General features: G+C 41.3%; 1 protein-coding gene across 4 annotated transcripts in view; it reads left to right on the forward strand.

Annotated features, from left to right (window-relative positions):
• The window catches only part of ARB2A (ARB2 cotranscriptional regulator A), a 485,440-nt gene that overhangs the window by 341,245 nt on the left and 119,736 nt on the right, over positions 1 to 24,459 (forward strand). For 3 of the 4 annotated variants that reach the window (XM_060235692.1, XM_060235691.1, XM_060235694.1), the window contains 2 exons: positions 3,493 to 3,609; positions 12,667 to 12,751. In XM_060235692.1, coding sequence (XP_060091675.1) covers positions 3,493 to 3,609; positions 12,667 to 12,751 — 202 coding nt within the window. The remainder of the gene's footprint in view (positions 1 to 3,492; positions 3,610 to 12,666; positions 12,752 to 24,459) is intronic. The other variant, XM_060235693.1, reaches the window with a different exon arrangement.

The following is a 24,459-nucleotide window of genomic DNA, read 5'->3' on the forward strand; positions in this document are numbered from 1 at the left end:
GCAGATACACACAAACTAAGATAATGGTGTTCAGGCTAATTAAACCCAAATGCTCCCTTCGCTTGGAGAACTATGATAAAAATGACCTTTTATCATACAGTTTTCATAAGCAGTTCCATGCCACACTCAGTTGAAGGTGTTAGGTTCTTCAAGAAAAAAAGAACTTGCATACATTGACGTATTTTTTTTTCTTGTTGGCACAGGATACAGTATAGTAATCAATATTATTGAATGCCGTAATAACAGACTAGCCAACTCAGAATCCATGTTAGCTCACTGTGCCAACTGAGATTGTAAGCAGGATGATATTTTAATGGCACAACTCTGTCCAATAGATATCTGATGGAAAGCAAAATTACAAGAAGTTTATTTTTAGACCTGCATGTTACTTCTTTTTCCCAAGCGGCTCACAATGTTCAGGAAAGAAACCAATTCATTCACAAGACCTTACAATTAAAAATTTGGGAGAATGGGTGGGAGAAACAGACTAGATATTAGATAATATTACAGCATGCTGTCATGAAATGCCCACAGATGGCTCTCTGATTCCAGCTGCAGAACCATACTATTCCAAGAGTCTATATTTTTGAAACCCAGAAATGCCCTTTCATTTTCAGTAGCTCATCTTACTTGCTTAACCTCTTTCTTGCTCAGCTCATAGTTGAATTTATACTTTTTTTCTACAAAGTTTACAGCTCACCTGTTTATTAATCTTGGGGTTGGATCCAGGCTAGATGGGTAATTTCCACCAGTTCCTGCTTTCCACTGGAGACCTGCCCTCCTCATGTTATTTATTCCTCTGGGTCCTGTCCCTCCAGAACAGCATCTTATGGAGATCAGTGGGCTGAGGTGGGAATGAGAAGACAGGAAAGTTTCATTCTTCCATTTGAAAATTTAGTTCGATGCAACCCTTAACCTTATATTTTCCTGTACTCTTCAATAAAGGCTGGAGAGCCACTTTATAGCTATTAGTGCCTGGGGCAAATATCGATTTCCCTTGTAGAACAAAAGGAGATTAAAAATGGGCATAGGAACATCATTTAGTGGCCATATACAGATGTTGCGATTGTGTTTGGGAATATTATTATTATTATTATTTATTGGATTTATATCCCGCCCTCCCCACCAAAGCAGGCTCAGGGTGGGATGTAAATATGTTGCCTAAGATGCAGTGTGCTTTTAAGCCTTCTTCTGCAGTCATGAGAGAAGTGTACTTAAGGTAAACTTGAGCTGACTAGAAATTATTGAGTATTTGCAAATCTTGAGCTATGATGTTTATCAGTTTTGTATCATGCATTATCTGTCTATTATACTTGTTTTATGGGTCCACCCCTCAAACATCTAGATTGAATGATCTCTGTTTTCCATGTAAATGTCGGCTATTTTATTCCATATGATTCCCTACTCCCACGCTAAATGCTGTATCTTTCTTCAGTATATAGTGTGCTGTTTGAGCTATTTTTGCATAGTTAAAAATAAACTTCAGTGCAGTTCTGTCAGGCCTAAAAACTGTTTTAATACACTTTGGTTCTGTAGGTGAAGCGTATAAAAAACTGTCTGCACTTTTTTTTTTTAGCAGTGTTCTCCATTTTATGCTACACTAATTTACAAACTCTGCACCCTCTGTTTTTTTTAGTTAGATAAAAGAAGAAGATGATGATACTGGATTTATATCCCAGAGTCTCAGAGCGGTCACAATCTCCTTTACCTTCCCCCCCACAACAGACACCCTGTGAGCAATGTTTCCTCCAAGCTGAGTTAGTGTGAGCTAGCTCACAATTTTTTTAGCCTCCAGCTCACACATTTTTGTCTCAGCTCAGGAAAAATGGCCCTAGAGCAAACTAATTTATTCAGTAGCTCACAACTTTAATGCCAATAGCTCACAAAGTAGAATTTTTGCTCACAAGACTCCACAGCTTAGAGAGAACATTGTCTGTGAGGTATGTGGGCCTGAGAGCTCTTGTAGCAGCTGCCCTTTCAAGGACAACTCCAAAAGAGCTGACCCAAGGCCATTCCAGCAGCTGCAAGTGGTGGAGTGGGGAATCAAGTCCAATTCTCCCAGATAAGAGTCTGCACACTTAACCACTACACCAGACTTCAAAAAGTAGTAGCAAATTTTTGTACATGTTCCATTGCCAAGTGTCTTGTCAAGAAACCAATTCTCTCTACAGAAAAGGTTATAATAGAAACATTTAAGAGTATTTAGGTTGTTGAGTATGTAGGATTCCCTTTTCTTTAGATGAAAACTGCTTACAATCCACTGGTGTTTAAGTCATGGCAGTCCATTGTGAATCCTTTTGACATTATCTCCAGTGGGAGCTCCTCCAAACCATTAGGGTGGACAGTGTTGGAAAGAATTTGATTAGATGGGCCTTTGGCCTAATATGAAAAAGTAGTTTATGTTAGTGACAGAATACTGGTCTGTTTCTTTTTTTTCTGTGCTGGCTAATATATTCTGTCAAATGGTACTCTACTATATCAACACTAAGTACCTAGTAATCTCATACAAGCATTACCCAGTGTCAGAACATGACCCACATGTTCTCATTCGGAGACAAAACAGAACCTACAGATTCTGTTTCAAAAACCAGGTAATTGCCACAAATATCTAGCCACATATATTGATTGTGTAAACTCACCCTTTGTTTATAATCACAAGGATTCTCGTTTAGATAAATGGGCCATTGCTCTGATGTGACATGAAAATACCTATGTTTACTTAGCATTATAGTGATGATGTTTGTGTTCTGTTTAGCTACAGTGTTAAATTGATTTTAAAGGTCTTAAGAGTAGTCATACACAACAAAATATAGTGATTTGGAAATGCTGAGTTAGCCTTCATAGCACATTCAATAAACATTGAAAAAGTGCAAAGCAAGAGTGTTTTGTACAATTTCCCCAAGGATTTATGTTGTAAATATTCTTGCTTTTAATGTCTTTTATTTTATTCATTATTTCAACAGAGTATTCAACAAGGTTTTCATTTTTTTACTCTTTATCTATTATCTGGTGCCTGCCCTTATTGCTTGATTGGTGATTTGTTTTTCTAATTTCATTAGATTGTTCTTAAGTAATAAATTCAAGAAACCAATTGTAAATTGGAAGCACATTTGATAATAGTGATTATATGGGTGTAAAAAAATAAAGAATTCCAGATCAAAAGTGCAGTGTGGTTATTATATTCCATATAAAGTGGAAGCGTATGTAGGGTTCCTGATAATGCAAGCTACTGAAAGTTAATTGATTATGGACATGACATACCTTATAATTAGCCCTGGGGGCCAGTTTGACCTGAAGCACAGACATAAGAATTTGTGAAAAACCTTATAAAAGATGTCCCCAGGGAATATTCCACTTTCCTACTATTACTTTAAATCCTTGAAGTGTCAGGGCCCATGCACACTGAAAAAAGGCTGAGCAGTTCAGTGAATTCAGATTTAGAAATGTTTGCATTTTAAAAAGTTCCTTTTTTTGGATTTGTGTTTTCCTCAGATGATTCAACGAGAGGCAGAAGTAAGAAACAAAGTTACAGCTGTTGCATTAACAGATTCCGTTCACAATGTGTGGCATCAGGAAGCTGGCAAAACTATTCGGGAGTGGATGCGTGAGGTAAGATTAGATCTGAGGGCTTAAAATGTCTGCAAGTTCATGAATTGACAACTTCCATTTCCCCTATGTTTTACAGTGCAATCCTGTGTGGAGTTAATCCCATTTGAAGGTCTTTGACTTCACTGAACATAAAAGGATGTAACTATTTAAGACTGCACTGTTATGCTGCTTTTTGTCATAATATTTACTTGTTCGTGTGTTAGAGGCAGTTTTAAAATTAAGTCTACAGTCTAATGCCATGATTGCCATTTCATTATGTAGCAGGTGTATTGGTGTAGACTTGTGAATAAGGAAAATAGCTTGATACTTTTAGTGGGGTCACTTCAAGGCTCCTTGGTCCCTGCTATCACTAAAAGGAAAGAAATGTATGTTCTTTATGGTTCTTTGAACAGAGGTGCAGTTTTACTGTAAATAAATGTATAGTCTCTATGAACCAGGACTACATGTGTTTTTACTGTTCATGTGGCTGGCATTTTCAGCTCAAATGGCATCAACCATCCTGCAATATCAGGTGTAATTGTTTTACAAAAGAAGACATTAAGCCCAATTATCCTGTTCCTCTATCCTCCAAGAAGAAGAAGAAGATATTGGATTTATATCCCACCCTATACTCTGAATCTCAGAGCGGTCACAATCTCCTCTACCTCCCCCCCCCCACACACACACACAACAGACACCCTGTGAGATAGGTGGGGCTGAGAGAGCTTTTACAGCAGCTGCCCTTTCAAGGACAACTCCTGTGAAAGCTATGACTGATTCAAGGCCATTCCAGCAGCTGCAAGTGAATGAGTGGGGAATCAAACCCGGTTCTCCCAGATAAGAGTCCACACACTTAACTACTACACCAAACTGGCTCTCAACAGGTGATGTGCTGCTATCACTGACCATTTTTATAGCAGTTTTTTGCTGCAAATACCTGGACACAACCTGTTGTGTTACAAAAGGATCGCCAGATTAGAGGTTTTGTTAAAAAGCTGAATGAATTGAGTGGTTTAGATTTCCAGAACTGGTAAGAGGTCCCAGGTTTCATGGATTCATAGACAAATTCATAGACAAAAACTACTATAAAAGAATCATAATTCTTCCTCCATGTGCCTAATAGGACTTGTAACTTCTTCGACCCTACTTCATACATAAAAGCCAGTTTGAGAACTTTGTGTATCTCAGTTAGACACTAGCAAGACACTTGCATAAACTTTTTGAAATGTCCATTTTAACTTTTAATTATGGCAATGCTGACATAAAAACTAACAGAATTCATAAGATAAGGAATGGTATTTTTTCCAGTAAAATAAAGTAATAGTTTTCCAGTTTCATTTTTTTGTCCTCTGTTTTGAAATTTGGAAACAATAGTAATATGTTGACAATGTCCAGTGGTAATTCCAATACTTTCAACATGATAGCACTTTCTTGTGAATTTAGTTATATTTGTAGATCTACTATTTTTGACTTAACCTTGTAGTTTTATAGGCCATGCCTAATGGCAATAGAGAATTACCTGGGATAATAGATCGTCAGCTCTGACCTAAAATATATAAAAAATAGTAACCCCTAAGGACTTTATCAGGAAAGTCAGCATTTCTTTAAGAGAAATCAGAACATAAAACACGTCACTATGAAAAAAATTAAGCCCTTATTTTGAATCTGATAACTAATTGTTCTTCAAAAATGTTGAAACATGACAAGTTCATTATCTTTGATTTCATTCTCAGAAAGTAGGTCTTAAAGAATAAGAATAATGGCAAGAGAATTAAAATGTGGATGGGATGTTAAAAAACCTCATCTAAGCAGTTATTTTTACACTATGTGAATTTTAGGTGATTGTTACTAAGACAGCATCATGTCACCTGAGTAGATTTTTACTTCATTGGGCTTAGTTCTAATGGTAGAATGAATAATAATTAAAAATCTTCTCTCGATGGCTTTGTGTGTGTAGTGCTAATTGCTGTCATTGAAAGAATGAATTGTTAAAATAGCAATTTTTCATTGCAACTATCCACCTCGTATCATTGGCTGCCTATTTTTAGTGCCAATAGAAGTCATAATTTTTGAATTTATTAGGCACTGTGATGACTGATAAAAAAATCTTCCCTTTTCATATCTTCACCCTGCATTTGAGAATACTTAGTTCTTACAGGCAAGTGGCACATGTATATAAAACTAGTTAATTGTGTGCAAATCTTCTGTATTATCTCAAATTCTCTGATGTAATGCTTCATCAGTAGTAATATTAATTTTACCTATATCAAATGAACATAATACTTCATAAAAATTCCACTGGCTTTTGTAATTTGCCACCATGTTACAATTCCGCATTCAGCTATTAATTAAAATCTGGCATGCAAATTATAAAACATGCATCTTAAACCCTTTGTCTGAAATATAGAAATACGACCATATCAACTATTTTAGTAAAAAGATAACAAATACACTAGTCGGTAATATTTTAAAATGTTTTCATGGCTTTTCATACAGTTCAATGGTTTTACTGATCTACAGTTTCTTACAAAAATCCGCCATGCTTTGTGAACTTCACTTTCTAATCTCATACAGCAACCCTTCCTTTATGTTCTTCCTGCTCTCCCTGGTCCCAGAACAGTAGGGTTGCCTTGACAAATCTATTCAAAAGCCATTCCTCTGCTTTTATTGGTGGGGACTGGAGCCTTTGAAATTCTCTCCTCACTGCAACACAGCTGACATCTTCTTCCAGACAGAATGAATTAAGGAACTACAATAAGATACTTGATCTACCAGTCAAGGATCTTTCCACAGTGAGGATGGATTCCATGGTGCACAACTAGGGCAGCAAGCATCTAAAAATACACAATACATGTTTGTTTGCCAGAAGAACAATCACCCATTTTGAAGCAATGATTAATGAGATTTTTAAAATGTATTTATTTATGGAGGGGAAGATTAGAAATTGCTCTCCCCACCCTTAATGTAGGTATTTAATTTGGGGGGAACAATGAACTACTTTATTAATATTTTAACAAAAGCTGTGTAGATAATTTTAATACATGATGGATATTTTTAAATGAAATAAGTGCATAACAGTTTTAGAAGCATTCTTAACATTTTAAAACATAAATTTTGAATTTGTTGGAAAGTAAAACAGAACATAATTAGCACTACTTATCCAAAGAAGTAGGCTGAAAAAAGTAATGTAAACACACAGCACACCTCCACAGATAGTGACATTTACCTTTTCTCTTCTCAGAATTAATCTGTAAAATTGCAATTTTCTACGCTAGCAGCTTTAAATCTGTTCTTTCACTAACAATATAGGGAGCCCTGCCTTGAGTCCCAGTGAGAAATGTGGACTATGTGTTTTCAATTGAATTGTTATATAATTTTAACTGGATTTTTAGTTGCTCAAATGTTTTAATGTTTTTATCTTCATTGTAGACCCTGATCAGGTGGAGAGGGGGCATAAAAGTATTTTAAACAGTAAATAAAATAATGCAAATGAAGTAGAGGAAAGAAAAAATCAAGTAAAAGGAAAACTGTGCTAACTTTCACTTTGGAGTACTTTGGAACAAAAGCTGGCACACATTTAGTATCCTGTGTATTGTCAAAAAAATAACTTTATCCTCTCTTTTTCTTTTGTTCTTAGTTATGATATTTATATGGGCTATGACTAATAAACTATTTGTGCATGAGACCACTTCAGTAAAATATTTAAATCTTTGCAAAAATGGCATTTGCAGCTTGAACTAATGTACTTGTTCTAGTTTCAATGGCAAAACACTGATATGCTTGGGTACCTAACTTCTGAGGAACTATGTGCCTCCTCCCTTCACTCATGAATGATGCTAGGGCATCTTCTGTGGCTTAAATTGACTCTGAAACCACAAAGGGTTTTTTGAGAGAACTGTACCATTTTTCAAGAACAACTTTAAGCAGGTCTGCACAAAACTTTAATTGGATCAATTCAATGAGGCTTGCTGTTGTGTCCTTAGAATTGCACAGTTCATCTTTGTGGCTTCTGTGCAGTCCCATGTGGGATCGTGCTTGCACAGGCCTGTCATGGAGACTTTTCCAAAGCCCTCTAGAAGATTCAGAGTGCTCTGCCCCTTCCTTCATGAGCTGATTCCTTCCTGCCCAGTCAGTGATGGGGCAGGGCAAGTTCTCCTTCCCTGAGTTCTTTTCTTTGCTGCAGAAGTTTTGTTCTCTTCGGCTTCTTAGCTTTTTTTCTTTTTATTCCTCCTCTTTCTACTTTTTTTTCTTACTCCTTGATCACTCCTCTCTGCTTCTAAAGGAAGGGGGAGAGGACTTTATCCCCCCCCCCCCCCCAAGTTATGGCTCTGTTCAAGAAATACACTGAATTCAGCCTGAAAATGGCTCAGTTGGTTGACCATGCCTAGGTGAAATCCACATTTTCTTTGCTTGCCTGATTTTCAAGCAGTTCACCCAAAAACTTGTCTGGATTGGGCTTTGAAGCTAAGAGCTGTCCTTTGGGAAGAGGCTTTGGTGGCTCCAGGCAAAGATCAGACACCTTCTTAGGAGTTAGAACTGGAGCATAGGGCCCATACCCCTTTCAGCATCAGTGCCATTAGGATCCTTATTAGAACTGGACCTACTATTGGCTTCAAATAAATCCTTGGTGTTCCATAATTCCTCAGAACTACCCCCACAGAAGAAAAAGTTGAATTCCAAGCATAAGACTTTTCATTCTTCCTCTATTCAAGTGGGAGTGGATCCATCCCCCACCTGGCAATCCCAGACATCCTCCCCAAGAGGATCCCTCCCTTCTTCCTTTGATGACAAAGCCATTGAGGTCCCTCTGCAGTCCCTTTCTGTGGCTAGAACTCTCCCAGCTAAGTGGCATCACAGGTCCTCTGATGACTCCTCAGCACCGTGGTATTGAGGACTGCCTTCTCCACAATGCTTCCAGTATGTTCCACCACTCATGTACTGGCCTATGCAGTGAGATCAGCAATTACCACCCACTGTGGAACTGAGATCCCAGCACTGTTCTGCTCTGCTGTTGGCACTGCTTGCCATGGATCCAGGCCCTTTGGAATCAGACGAAGAGAAACCCCCATCCTTAAGCAGTTCCAACATCCCTTTGGAACCATTGTCCAATGAATGCATCAAGGACCCACCTCCTATTTCTCCAACGAATGATCTCTGCCTATATTCCAGACAGTTGATTCAAATGGCTACGTCCCTGAACCTTGATGTGAAGTACTCAGAACATTACTTCTGACCCTTTCCTGAAGGCTCTCAATCCGCCCAACGTGAGCTTGATTGCCTTTCCTCGTGGGCATTCAATGAAATTGCTGAGTAGTTGGGTTAGAATGGATAAAAGGAGGTACTTCTTCACCCAAAGAGTGATTAACATGTGGAATTCACTGCCACAGGAGGTGGTGGCGGCTACAAGCATAGCCAGCTTCAAGAGGGGGTTAGATAAAAATATGGAGCAGAGGTCCATAAGTGGCTATTAACCACAGTGTGTGTGTGTGTGTGTGTGTGTGTATATATAAATTTTTGGCCACTGTGTGATACAGAGAGTTGGACTGGATGGGCCATTGGCCTGATCCAACATGGCTTCTCTTATGTTCCAGTGCTTCAGGGATTACTGAATATAGCCGAACCCATCTGGCCTAAGCCACCATCAGTTACACCCACAATCAAGAAGACTGACAACATGTATAAGGTCTTGGGAAACTACTGTGACTTTCTTTTTGCTCACCCCACTGCTAACTCAATTGTGACAGAGGTCATCCCAGCTAAACAAAATTCTGGCCTCAGTATTCGACTGGGAAGGATGCAAGTTTGATAGTCTTTAATCTACACATTGTCAACCTTAACTCTGCACATGGCAAACTTCAATGCGGTTATGGGTTGCTACCAAATGTTCATACAGGATCAAATGGCTACTTACATTTACTCCCTCTTGGAAAAACATAAAGCCATGGCTAAAGTTTGTGGATGGAGGAGTTTAAACTTGGGAAGCAGCAACTGAATGCAACACAACATGTTGAAACTCATGCAGTAAGTCCATCACCTCCACTATAGTCCTGTAACACCACTTTTAGATTCCATGCACTGCCCTTCCCAATGACACTAAGGCAAGAATTGAAGATCTTCCCTTTGATGGAAGGAACTTTTTCAGTTTCCAATATGGATAGTGCTTTAGACCATATGCAAAAGAATAAGATCACCACAAGATTTCTTTATGTCACTGGTCCATCTACTAAGACCTTCAAACCCCATTACTTTCCACAGCATGCAACCCACTCACAATCTTCTCAATCCTATCAGAACCACCCACTCTACTGTGATTCTTCCCTACACTCCTCATTCCAGCACCCTCAGGGCAAGAAGCAGTAGGGTCATCTGCACTCCAAGCAGGGCCTTGTGTCACCCCAGAAGGCTTCTGGCAGGGGAAAACCCTAATCCTGACTACTGTTTCACTATCTCACTATCTCTCTATTTGGGGGTCAGTTACTTCTAATGCTTGGGATCTCAGCATTGTTGAGCAAGGATATTTCCTGCAGTTCCATGTTTACTTTTGGTCATCCCCCTGTTTCTTCCTTCACCATACTCCCTCCTGAGTTATAGCAGGAGTTGTTCCAACTTTTCAGTTAAGGGGTCATTGAGCCTGTTCCATTGGTTGAAACCAATACTAGTTTTTACTCTTGTTCTTTCCTAGTTGATAAGAAGGATGGTGGCTATCTTGGATTTAAGAGCTCTCAACAAATTCCTTGTGGTTCTAAGTTTCACATGACCTCACTGTTGGACGTTTTTGGCCTACTCCACCCTCACTATTGGTTTGCTGTTATGTGCCTTAAAGATGCTTCTTTCCACATTGCCATTCATTCCAGGTCCAGAAAGTTCCTTCATTTCCAATGTGGCCAGAACTGCTGTCAGTATGCTGCCCTCCTTTTTGGTCTGGCCACTGCCCCCAGGGTGTTCACCAAGTGCATGTCTACAGCAGGGCTTTTTTTTGAGCAGAAACATAGTTCTGGCTAGCTTGGTGTTAGGAAATGTGGCCTAATATGCAAATAAGTTCATGTTGGGCTTTTTCTACAAAGAAAAGCCTTGTTTGAAACAATGGTGATATTAGAGGGTGTAGCCTAATAAGCAAATAAGTTCCTGCTGGGTTTTTTCTACAAAAAAGCCCTGGTCTGCACTATTCACCCACTTACACCTGAAAGGCTGCAATGTGTATCCCTATATGGGTGATTGGATTTTTACCATACCTTAATCACTTAGACCCACTTGGGATTGTGCACACACACACAGAACAGCCACCAAATGATTTCTAGCTAGCCTAGTAACAGAGCAGGAAGGGGTTCTAGCTAGCCTAGTCATGGAGCTGTTGGGGCTGTTTTCCTGCCTGTCATGTGCTTTGTTAATGAACCACCTTCACTACCTCAGTTCTCTTGCCCCTTTTCCATTTTAGGCAGGAATCTTTTAAGGCTGGGGAAAAGATTTGGGACCAACACAGATAAAATATAAAGTTCTACAAACTCTATGAACTTGAGTTTTGCAGAGAAATATTAGTTTTAACACACACATCCCTCCTAATGTGGGTCTCCAATGGAATGTATCTGCTACCTGGCATTACATTTTATGACACACATCGTCTGCCTGACAATGTCCCACACACATCGTCTGCCTGACAATGTCCCATTTATAGCAGGTCTGGCCCCCGTAACAAATGAGTTTGACATCCTTGATTTAGACATACTGCATCTCTGCAGAAGGAGGACAACCTGCTGTTTGTTTTGCTGGCCCTCACAAAGGCCAAGGCAGCCTCATCCCAAACCATATCACACTGGGTGATGACTGCATACAATTACCTACTCTGACTCCAAGTTAACTGTTAGCTTCACCTCAGAGCCCACTTGGCCAAGTCTCATTTGTCTTCTGCAGCATTCCTCAGCAATGTCCCCTTGGACAGCATCTACAAGGCAATCACCTGGTATTCCTAATCAACATTCATCAAGTATTACACGGTCAATGTAAACTAAAGACAAAATGTAACTGTGGAGAAAGTGGTTCTTCAGTTCTTGTATTACTGAGGATCCCATGCCCCCTTCCTTTCAGGAAGTGAGCTTACTATTCTCCCATGTGGGATTACATAGAAACCACAAAGATGAAACAGAGTTGCACTTACCTATTCATCAAGGGGTCTTCTGTGCAGGTACACATCCCCCCTCCTTTCCCTGCTGTGGAATCCTTGTGTTCACAGGGTTCTTCCATGGCAGCAATGAAAGGACTGAGGGAAGGAATGCTTTCCCCACACCATCACATCACATGTTGGCTGTGTGGGAAGGAACCAGACCATGAGAAGAGGGGGAGAATGCTCCTACTCTTTTAAAGAGCTTTGAAAAAGATCTCCAAGGCAGGCTTGTGCAAGCACAATCCCATGAGTGATTGCATAGAAGACCAGTTGATGAACAGCAGTTACAGGTAAGTGCAACCATTTTCATCTGTACTGCAGATGAATATTTTTAGAAGCACTTTTGTGTTGGGTTATAGGGCATGATGGGAGTCCAGAGGAGCAGGGACATAGGGAATGACTGTGACATTGCTTCTGGGGAAAACTTGCTAGTGACACCTATCTAGAAACTGCCAGAAATGTTTAAAACGGCTGGCAGGTCAGTGGCAGGATGTCACTTCCAAAACCCCCCCAGGAATGATGTCACATCTCCCTAGGAATTTCTGGAAACTGTGATAAAAACAGAGTTTTCAGCAGTTCTAGAGATGACTGACCACTTCTGGGGTTTCCCTGGAAGTGATGCCACATCTCTAGGAATAGCCAAAAAATCTATGGTTTTCCATTGACTTTCCTGAAATTCCTGCAGAGTCATGAGATCACTTATGGAAATTTTGTCCTACCATTGGTCCCTGGCCATTTAATTTTTTTTTCACCTACTGCCACTTTGAGCTTTGGCAGGAAACAAGAGGAGCAACCAAAGATCCCCTGCTGGGGGACTGGCAATGCTCTGTGTAAATATATTGCTGCTGGTGGGTGCTTTTGCCCTTAACGTGAGCTGTAATCTTGCTGTTGATTAAAAGTTGTCTTCCTTAAATTTACAGAATTGTTGTAACTGGGTATCGAGTTCAGAACCACTGGATACATCAGTTGAGTCCATGTTACCAGACTGCCCACGTGTCTCTGCAGGTATGCAAATACTAGTAATAAGTAATGATAGGCTATTTGTTTGAAATGTAATCAGTGGCATCTTTTTATTTATTATACCTCTCAGACAACTGTTTATTTCTACTTCCTTTGAGAAATTGTTTATTTATGCTTCCTTTAATTCTGTTGATTTCCATTTGTTTGCTGTATGTATTCCCTTTCTCCCTGGTTATTATAACACAGAAGTGCAAAAATAGTTCAAGTATAAGGAAAAGTTACAAAGTCAATAGGAATTGTGTAAACTGAGAATACAAGTAATTCCTGTTGTGAAGAGAAATACAATGGGCGCTAGAAATTGGATATGGGTGAGTGTAATAGGGGTAGGTTATCAGAGAAGAGGAGATTGAGAAAGAAGCGTTGGGACAAAAGAGATGGATGTAGATGGTTTTCCATCTGTTTTCCCCTCTACCGAGGAAAACTACAATGTTTCTTCACAGTGGGGACAAAGCAGCTTACATCACTGTCTTCTCCCCCTTTTAATCTGCTTGTGAGGCAGGTTAGGCTAAAAGTGACTGGTCCAAAATCACTCAGCTTCCTCAGCAAGAACCTGGGTCTGGCAGACCCTGCTCCAAAGTGCTCACTGCCACATCAGTCATGGGGGGGTGGGGTGTCTTCAGCAGGGTATAATGACTCAGAGTTTACCATTTCTCCAGGGGAACTGATATCTGCCCATCTGAACAGCAGCTGTAATTCTGAGTGATCACCAGGCCTAACATGGAGATGGACAACAGTGGCTCCCTAGGAAGCCAGAAATGGCTGGTTTGGATGGTGGAGCCTTTGGCATTGAACTTGTCTGAGTTCTCATTGTTCCTCAAACCCCACCCTCTACAGGCTCCACTCCTCAAATCTCCGGGAATTTCCCAACCTGTAGTTGGCAACTATCTGTCCTTCCCAGCCAACCTTCAATCTACCTGTATCTGCCCCTCTGACTTCAGCTTTCCATCTCTTCCCTGCTCCCTGCAGCCTCCACCTAGGAAAAGGACAGTCTTTCTCCACAGTGGGAACCAAAGCAGCTTACATCATTTTCTTCCCCGTTTTTGATCAGCATAACAACCCTGTGAAGTAGATTAGGCTAAAGATATGTGGGTGGTCTGCTCTGAAGTGCTAGCTGCCATGTCATAGTGGCTGTCATAAGGGGGCTGTTGCTAAACAAAAGTAAGCAGGCCTAGTTAAGTCATGCCAGTAAGAAGGCATGAAGTCACCCAGAGGGTGCTGCCAGGCCTAAGATAGGAAATCTCTTTCCCCCCCCTCCCAGAATAAAACATTATTGTTCTTCTGGGAAGGGATGGCATTTTATCTATGTCTCTCAGGCTGTTTGCTTCCTCAGAGGAGGGGGAGGAGCCCTCAGCCAATTGAGGGAAGACTTTTCTGTGTGTTTCCTCCCTCAGACAATTGAGGAAAGGCTTTTTTATCTCCTCTGCGAAGCACTGCTAATCAAGGGAACGCTTTCTGTGGCAGTTTCCCTCTTCCCTCCGTCAGCCAATCAAGGGAGGGCTTTCTTTCTCTCCTCTGTGAAGCGATGCCTCACTGCTCAGCCACTGGAACACAACAGACCTTGAATGCTGGTTGATGGGCTAGTGGTTGATACACACCCCTCAGCCAATGAGAGACTTGCATTTGGCCACCCCACAGGGCCTTTATTATAGAGAAGATTTCTTAGTGTACCTACAGTTCAAAATTCATGCAATATGATATCAAACAGCAAAGTGGAAAAATGCCATACTCAAAAATATTACCCAACTACAAAGATTCTTGAACTTTAAGTATGATTATGTACTGGTCAAGGGTAGAGTTGCCAACAGGCCTGCAGGAAAATGTCCTGTTCCTTTAACAGATACTTAATTGGATGTTACCTACTAGGAGATGTTATTTATCTCCATGCCATTAAAAAGCTTCAAATGTCCATTTCTACAAACTAAGCCTCTGTTAAAGATCAAGATGAGTAGATGTGTTAGTCTGCTTGCAGCAGTAGGAAATAGCAAGAGTCCAGTAGCACATTAAGGACTTTAAAATGTGGCTGCTGAAGTATCTGAAGAAGTGAGCAATGACTTATGGAAGCCCATACCCTGCCACATATTGTGTTAGTCTTTAAGGTGCTACTAAACTCTTGCTATTTCTACCTCTGTTGAAGGGACAGGATATTTTTTTTTCCTCCATGCCAGTTGCCACTCCTAGTCAAAGGTGAAGAGAGAGAACATCTGGTAGGTCTGGAGGCAGAACCTACAGAAAATATTCTGCTCACCAACAATACCATCCATATGATATCTGGCCACCATAGATCAATCTACCATAATCTAGACTGCAACTTTGCCACAACTGAAAATCAGGAAGTAATCATTATGCCAAGTAGATACCTTAAGAAAGTGAGCCAAGCCAAAGACTACAGATGAAAGCACACATTTTAAGTATTATAAAATCAATACACTTAGCAACTAGAAGGCTTTCTAGAAAATAGCCAGAAAGCTTCCTCTCTCTCCTGCACTTGCACAGTTACACATAACACACATACCTTCTCTCTCTGCCTCTTAATTATGAGATGCTCTGGAGGAATAAAAGAAAACTCACAGCCAGTTCTGCTAGGCTTTTCCATTGTCACAGTATAAGCTGTACTGCTTTGGAGCATAATAGTTTTATACCCTGCTTGTAAGCTGCATAGAGGCATGCAAGTGGCCATTACCGGAAGCTAAATGCTGGACTGGATTGAACCAAATTACTTCTTGAAGGCTACAAATTTAATAGAAAGCAGGGGTGTGGCCACTGCTTTGATACCATGTTTGTTGTTTCAACATAGCAGCTATTTCATAGAAGGCTTATTTTCCACAAATCATTCTTCTTAAGTTAACGTCAAAAGCAACCCCTCAACAGATAAGACAATAATATTCTCTTAATCTCCTGCCCAGCCAATGGAACCCAGTCTTCACTTCTTGCTTCATACTTAAAGAGACCATTTTTAACTGCAAAGAAGGCATACATGCAAAGCTTTAAAAATAGCTGATTGCAGAGATGCAAGTTAATTTTAAAGGCTCCTACCCTTATAAAAATTGGCAGGTGTCAACACACAGCCTACTGAATGATGACCTATCATTAAATAATAGTAGTAAATTATTATATGCAGCAATTTTCCATGCTGAATCCACAAAATCAGTTTATCTATTCCCCCAGCATAGCCCCATATGTAGATACTTAAATCCATGGACTGGAGCCATAAACAGACAAGACAGATATATCAACAAACCTGGGGAAAGTACTGGATTTGCAGAAAAATCTGAAATCTAAAAAAAATTAAAATTGCGGGGGTTAGCCCTCTCAAAGTAGCAGAAACAATGTCTGTACGGATATATCTGCAGCCATTGTGAAAGTTGCTAGGCAACCACAGTACTACTGACAGCCTTTGAACCTTAGTTTCTGTCAATAAAAGGTGGGAGTGCTTTCCAGAGCTATTTTGGCCACCAAGTTCATTCCTGCTGCCTTCCACCCTGCCCAAGAGAGACCTCATTGAGGTCAGGCCCATAGCAACCACTGGGTAAGTTGCTTCCATGCAGTTTGGGCAGCTAGCCCAGGTGTAGCAGTGGCTACTAGAGGACTTGATGCTACACAAGTTGCCAGGGTCCAGAAGCACCTCCACACAACTTATGTAATTTGGCTGGGCCTGCAAGTAGCTACCACACAACTCACCTGAGCAACTTGCTACCATACAGCTTTTGAAACTTGGCCAGACTTTTCTCAGGAGAGACTGCCATGGTGAGGATAGAAGGAAAAGCTGAGAAACAATGTAGTATAGTGGTTATAGTGTCAGACTAGGATCTGAGAGACCCAGGTTCAGATCCTTGCTCTGCCATGGAAGCTTGCTAAGTGACCTTGAGCTAGATGTTCTCTCAGTCTAATCTACCTTGTAGGGCTATTGTGAGAGTAAGTTGAGACCAAGAGAATGATGTTACCTGCTTTGGTTCCCCATTGGGGAGAAAGATGGGGTATAATGAAATAAATAATAAATGAAGCTAGAGTCAGGGGACAGATAAAAGGATTTAAAATAGAATGTCCTTCATGCCCCCTTGTATTGTGCTTACCTTCCTTCTGTCCTGCCTGCTGAATCTGATCACCATCCTATCAGTCTTGAGGATTATACTGTGGGAACAGAACGACCATATACTAACAGTTCTGTTCATTTGTCAGATGCATATTATCTGAGGACTACCTGCCTGAGGTAAGAGCCCTGTGGCGCAGAATGGTAAAGCTGCAGTACTGCAGTCTGAGCAACCTGCTCACAACCTGAGTTCGATCCCAGTGGAAGCTGGGTTCAGGTAGCTGGCTCCAGGTTGACTCAGCCTTCCATCCTTCCAAGGTCGGTAAAATGAGTACCCAGCTTGCTGGAGGGAGAGTGTAGATGGCTGGGAAAGGAAATGGCAAACCACCCCGTAAAAAGTCTGCCGTGAAAACATCGTGAAAACAACATCACCCCAGAGTCGGAAACGACTGGTGCTTGCACAGGGGACTACATTTACCTTTTTACCTGCCTGAGAGAAATGAGCACATTTAATACCTTGTCAGGAAGCATTTCTCTCATCCCTAAACACTAAACATTCCTTCCTTGTGTACCCTGTTTGTGCATACATTCATTCACTGTAGAATACTGCTAGTATCCTTTCTATAGCATTCTTGATTGTTCTGTGCTTCTTCTGAAAGAACATACAACAATGTATACAAAAATGGCCAGCTTAGCTCCACCTCAGTGATCCAGAGGAACCAGAAGAAGAGCCAGATCCGCATGCAGTTCAGCATGGTGGTAGCAAGGGTTAATTCTCACTTCATTAATGAAGTGCAAATTGCTAAGAATTAGGGGACAATTACTCCTGAGCAGCTGGGTTCACACTTCATCTGAAGGTGGATTGGTGGACTGGGAAACTGCAAGTGTGAATTAGCTGTATGTCTCATGGGCTGCAAGAAAATCATTATTACTACTGAGAAAAAAAATGCTGCCTTAGGTATACCAGGTGGAGTTTATGCAGCTCCCTATTTTAGATGCTTTACTTGCAAGCATGATTGCACATTAGGACTCATAATATGATGGGAAGCTTCTACATTAGGAAGGCTTGACCTTTTCTGTGGAAATGATATGTGAGCCCTGTTGTCACTTTATGTTAACTAGTGTTGTCAACTACTCTGATCACATCAATGACGTCCCTTTATTCCCCTATATGTCTACTGCACTTAGAAAAACAGTGACTTGCTCATAACAAAAATCTAGTTGTGGATGTATTTTTAAGAAAAGACAAGCAGCTTTAAGAATTTTAAAGTGCCACATTAAGTTCATTTAATGCTCTGCTGATGTCTCTAGCTATGTCATCTGGCATTTTTTTCTGTTCAAGAAAATACGTTCTCAGCTTGTGAGCTGTACCTCATAATAGCCAAACTAAGCACAAGAAATCTATATGCACTAGCACTGCTGACTATTTTGGAACTTTGTTATCTGTTGATATTATAGGCATTATTGTGTAGGTTCTGGCTGCAATTGCTTTGGTTTATCTCCTGGCCTCCTCACATTCTCCTCAACCATTAGTCAGTAAGTCATTTGACTAATCTTGTTATGCATTTACATGTAAAAAAAATTCAAGGCATAAATAACCAGATAAAACAATTAAAATCTTAAACCATTAGTTTTCACCTCACATTAGTTTCTACTCCAAACACACACATCCCGGTTTTCTTTTGAGACCATTTTGACCCTGATTTTTCTCACAACCAATACTTAGTCAGATTTGTTCTCACATGTAACGTTTCCAGTACTTTTGTTGGTTCCTCCAATTTTCCTCTAACTTGTTTTTGAATGTGGGACAGCCCTATCCTGTATTCCCCCTCCCTTGGTAATAAGGAATTTCCATCTCTTGTGGCAGCAAATTTTAAGTATTAAATTTTAAAAAATCATTTGCCTGATGGCAGTAGTTTAACACTAAGACCCCTGTGGCTCAGAGTGGTAAGCTGCAGTACTGCAGTCCAAGCTTGAGTTTGATCCCAGCGGAAGCTGGGTCCAGGTAGGTGGCTCAAGGTTGACTCAGCCTTCCATCCTTCTGAGGTCAGTAAAATGAGTACCCAGCTTGCTGGGGGTAAGGTGTAGATGACTGGGGAAGGCAATGGAAAACCACCTGTAAAAAGTCTGCCAAGAAAATGTCATGATGTGATGTCATCTCATGTGTCAGTAACGACTTGGTGCTTGCACTACCTTTGCCTTTTTTTATATATATATAACATTACAAGAGGTACAGAAGGCATCATTGCTCTTCCCACATGCTTGCAGCAATTGGTACCTTTTTCTTTCTCTACCTCCCCTCTCAGTTTTATTTTATTTTATTTGCCATGGCCGTTTGCTTCCTTGTACTTTCAGCTTTCCTTTTATAGAAACTGTAATAAGCAATATATATAAGAAGGCACAGGAGTGGAGTGCTCATTGGTCTTTCCAAAGACTCAGCCTTCAGTCTTTGCATTTGGACCTGGCTCTCTTGGTATGCCTCAACTCCTGCATTTCCCCCCATGGATTTTTCCCCCTTGCATAGGCAAGACTTCAATTTCTTTGTTTTGTTTTTAATTCCTTGGTAGAGGTATATCAGTATCAGACATGTCTGTGCCTTGTATCCTTTTCATGGGAATTTGATATTTTGTTGTTGTTTTTTGAGTATTTGCTATCACTGAGACCCAGTGTGTTGTAGTCATCAGAGTGTCAGACCAGGATTCCGGTCCCTGCTCTGCCAGGGAAGCTTACTGGGGGACCTTGCATTCAGCCTAATTTACCTCACAGGGTTGCTGTGAGAAAAAAATGGAGGAGAGGATAATGACGTAAGCTACTTTGGATCCCCATCAGAGAGAAAGGCAAATAAAGTTTTGTTTTTTTAACTACTTTCAGTTCTGGTGGAGAGGGGACAGTTGCAGAATGGTTCACTAGCATCCTTAATTGTTCTTGGCCTGCTTGAGGCATTTATATAGATGTACATTAAGTACTGTCTACTTGAAAACAGTTATCTTGATGGGTGAGCAATTGCCTCCTCTCCAGTGGCCTGCCATTTGTCTACAGGAAAAAAAATAAAACCCGTTTGCAGTCTCAAATATCCAAATATTGGAGCGCACCTTAGAGTAGATCACATTTCTCTACAGGGATAATATGGTAATTCTCATGCATGGACAGTTGGGAGGAGGACAGGGCCTAACCCTTCTTCTAGCAGAATCTCAATACAATGCACATGTGTTTAAAAAGAAGAAAAAAGGTGATGTTGTGCCACCACTAAAAATGACAACACCTTCATACAGAAAACCCAATTGAATGGGGGACACATTTTTAGAAAATAAATAGATGTGGCAGCTGGAAAACTGGATGGGGGGAAGACGTAGAAGCTCAGGACTCAGTGTAGTTATTCAGCTAGTGGATCAACATCTAAAAAAACACAGAGCAAGGGCTCTTGTGTAGAAAAGCTCTATATTACTTGCTGGTGTAGAACCAGCTATTTTTTCTGCTGATGAAAAAAGGAGGAAGAATTCCACATGACTACCCCAAAAAGGTATGTTGGGGATCATGGGACTTTCATGGACAAAAACCATGTGTGTCAAGGCCTGCTGTGTGAGACAGGGTCTGTAGTAAGGAGGGGGGCTGGGCAAGAGTGAGTAGAAAAGCTCATGAGTTCTATCCCAGCATTCAGCCTACTTTCCAGCCCATCCCTTGTTATAGAATTATATATTTACTAGCAGTAAAGCCCATTGTAGGAAGAAATATAATGGGCCCTAGAAAAATATTGGGGGTGGGGGTATGAATGTGTAGGTGGCAGGCAGGCAGGAAGGTAGACAGAATAAAATAAAAAGACAGAAAGACATATACAGAGAAAGAATGAGAGAAAGAAAGATGAGAACGAAGATAGAATTAAAGAAAAAGACAGAGACAGAAAAAGAATAAGAGGAAGGGAGGGAGAGAGAGTTATGGAAAAGTCGGGGAGAAAGGAGTGAAAGAAAGGAAAATAAAAGGAAGGAAGGAAAACAGGGAGACAAAAAAATGACAGGAAGACAAGCAGACAGGAAGGTAGGCAGCCATTAGAAGCCTCCCTTTCACTCCCTCCCACTTGCAGGCAGGGGGGAACAAAAGGGAGCCTTCCAATGGCTCCCCACTTTTTAAAGCAAGCATTGACAGGCAGACCCACTCTGCTGGTGTCTGTAAGAGGCAGGGAGCCAGTGCAAGCCTCCCTTTCACTCCCTCCTGCTTGCAGGTGGCGGGAAAGCGAAAAGGAGTCCATTCCATCTCATGGGGCCATAGAACAGAGCGGACTCCAATGTATCTTATGGGCCCATAGGACAGAATGGAGTCCATTCCATCCTGTGGACCCATAGGATACAATGGACTCCAATCTGTCAAATGGTCCCATAGGAGTCCATTCTGTTCTATGGGTTGATAGGGTAGAATGGAGTCTATTGTGTCCTATGGACCCATAGGACAGAATAGAGCCTATTCTATCATATGAACCCACTGTAGCCTAATTTGAATAGAAAAATTGAAGATATTTGTAGGTGGAAAGGGGGCTTGATACATTGTATTGTGTCAGTCTGTTTATCTGCTGCTGTTGAACTGGCCCCTCCCTGCTGTGAATAAACATTCCCTTTGTGTCAATTGAAGAGAAATAACTGATACTGTTTGTCTCATAACATGTCTCTCACATTTCACTTTTCGCTTCGCTGCAGCATTATTTGTGGGGGTACTTCCTACAATGAACCCTGAGGAGAGGCAGTAGTGATCAGTAAGCCCCTCAGGAAAACCTGCCAGCAGAGAACTGTCTCCCTCAGAAGTCAGTGGCTGTCTGGTGGGGTTCTTGCCTGACGGAACTGGCAGTGAGCAGAGGAGAGCAGAATCAGCCAATGGCATGCCAGAGACAGAGTGCAAGCCAATCCTGCATAGCCCATATCCAACCAATGAAAATCCTCAGATTCGCTTCCATGGTAGGGCTTTTATTATCTAAAGGAATAGCAAGTGCACAGAGGCAAATGCAGCCATGCATTCCCACAGGCAAATAAAGATACACATGCAGGCTTTCATGTACAGTGATAACATATATCTCACAGCATTTTGTAGACAAAAAGAGTATGAGGCAGTGTTTGGCAGCCTAGCAGCATGGCTTGGGAGACAATGGAGAGGTGGCATGATCCAGTCACAACTGGGCTTGACACAACAAGCAGCTACTAAAATGCAAGCAGAGTGCCTCAGATCACAAAAGCAGTAAGGCAAGTGAAAGTCTTATATTAACATGTTCATTCAGAGGACATTGGTCCAGTTTTAGAGCTCTAATTTTAGACCTCAGGACTGGAACAAGGAAGAATAGCAAAAGATGGCTCATCCAAGATCAGTTACTGCATCCATGACACAGAACTCTTAACAAGAAATAACAAGTGAAGGAAATCCTCTGTACTTATGCTTATTCCTTACTGCCGAGCAATTGCAGCCTCTCCTCTATGCAAACGTAAAAAATAAGAAGCAGGATTTCCACACAAATGTCTGTCTAGGCATTATGTATTGGCCCCACTTCCACTGCCAAACAATTAGGATTCCAGGTCAGGATTCAAAAATACCTGGAGACTTTGGGAGTGGATCCAGGAGAGGGTGGGGTTTGGAGAGAGGAGGGACCTCAGCAGGGTACAATGCCATATAGTGCACCCTTCAAGGCAGCCATTTTCTTCAGGGGAGCTGATCTCTGCCAGCTGGAGATCAGTTGTAAAAGCAAGAGATCTCCAGGCCCCACCTGGAGACTGCCAACCCTACATAGAGAACATGTATATTCTGTTCCTTTCAACATTAACATACTGTTTTCCCCCACTCTTGCTTTAGCAACTCCTTCCAAAGACGTTGTGGGTATAGAACTCTATGTAGCCCTTTCTTTTATAGGCAAATTTTCCTTGCCTGCTCTTCCCCACCCCTTTCCTATTTAATTTATGCCAAAATCTCACCAGGCCTTAATCCAGAAACCAATTTTCAGTATCAGGGCTAAAACCTGGAATATTGGAAGAAAAGTACCACCGAGTATGTATCTTTCCAATAACACTAAACTACCACACTCTCCTACCTCTGCACAAACATACAGTTCAGAAGCACCTTGCCTCTGAGTTCAGGTAAACAGGAATATTAAGGATCAGGACCTCAATTCATTTCCCTCACAGTCCCTTGTCACTTCTGATTTCCTTCCTGCTCTTCTTTCATATAAATACCCAATTCACAGAACAAAGATACTTTTCAAAACCAAAACCAAAAACCAACACAGTAAAAGATACATTATCTGTTTAAAGACCACAGAATCATCCTGCCTTCCATTCTGCATCCCAGCTATCTTCCACTATGGCTTCAGTGGAATTTTCCTCAGTTGGTGCGTTGGAAAAAAATAATTAGCCAGTACTAAAGGTAAAGGTAGTCCCATGTGCAAACACCAGTCGTTTCCGACTCTGGGGTGACGTCACATCACGATGTTTTCATGGCAGTCTTTTTTAGGGGGTGGTTTTCCATTACCTTCCACAGTCATCTTATATTAACGTGTTCATTCAGAGGACATTGGTCCAGTTTTAGAGCTCTAATTTTAGACCTCAGGACTGGAACAAGGAAGAATAGCAAAAGATGGCTTGGGAGAGCCATCCACACAGAGAAAAGAAGTACTTTTCTCCCTTTCTCACAATACAAGAACTCGTGGGCATTCGATGAAATTGCTGAGCAGAAAGGTTAAAACGGATAAAAGGAAGTACTTCTTCACCCAAAGGGTGATTAACATGTGGAATTCACTGCCACAGGAGGTGGTGGCGGCCACAAGTATAGCCACCTTCAAGAGGGGTTTAGATAAAAATATGGAGCACAGGTCCATCAGTGGCTATTAGCCACAGTGTATGTGTGTATATAAAAAAATTTTTTGCCACTGTGTGACACAGAGTGTTGGACTTGATGGGCCGTTGGCCTGATCCAACATGGCTTCTCTTATGTTCTTATGTCATTTTACCCCCAGCAAGCGGGATACTCATTTTACCGACCTCGGAAGGCTAAGTCAACCTTGAGCCAGCTACTTGAACCCAGCTTCTGCCAGGATCGAACTCAGGTCATGAGCAGAGCTTGGACTGCAGTACTGCACCTTACCACTCTGCGTCACGGGGTTCCTTAGCCAGTACTAACCACATCAAATTTGCATTTAACAATGAGACTCTGGGGAGAAAAGTTCAGATAGGATTTAATAGGGCTGCTAGCCTCCAGGTGTGAGACCTGTGGATCCCCAGGAATTACAGCACATCCCCAGACTACAGACATCAGTTCCCCTGAAGAAAAAGGATGCTTTGGAAGGTGGACTCTATGGCATTGTATCCCCACTGAGGTCCCTGCCCTCCAAAATCTCCAGGAGTTTTTCAATCTGGTTCTGGCAGAAACCTATGGCTATGAGATCCAGTTCACCGCCATGTTGACTGCTGTTATGTAAACAATTAATTACTCTCCCTCTAGGTTAGCATTTCCCATCAGCAGGGTCGCGACCCGGGCCAGGGATTTCTGGCACTGGGTTGCAGGGAGACTAAGACAGCGCACAGGTTCCCCTCCCATTTAAACACCCACCGGTTTTAAATGCAGGGAGAGGCAAATCACCTGCATTTATAGCCTCTTCATGAGGCGGGAAGACAGCAAAGGCAGTTCCCAGGCTTTCCTCCCC

The sequence above is a fragment of the Heteronotia binoei genome, chromosome 4, assembly GCF_032191835.1.
Source record: "Heteronotia binoei isolate CCM8104 ecotype False Entrance Well chromosome 4, APGP_CSIRO_Hbin_v1, whole genome shotgun sequence".
Classification (NCBI taxonomy): domain Eukaryota; kingdom Metazoa; phylum Chordata; class Lepidosauria; order Squamata; family Gekkonidae; genus Heteronotia; species Heteronotia binoei.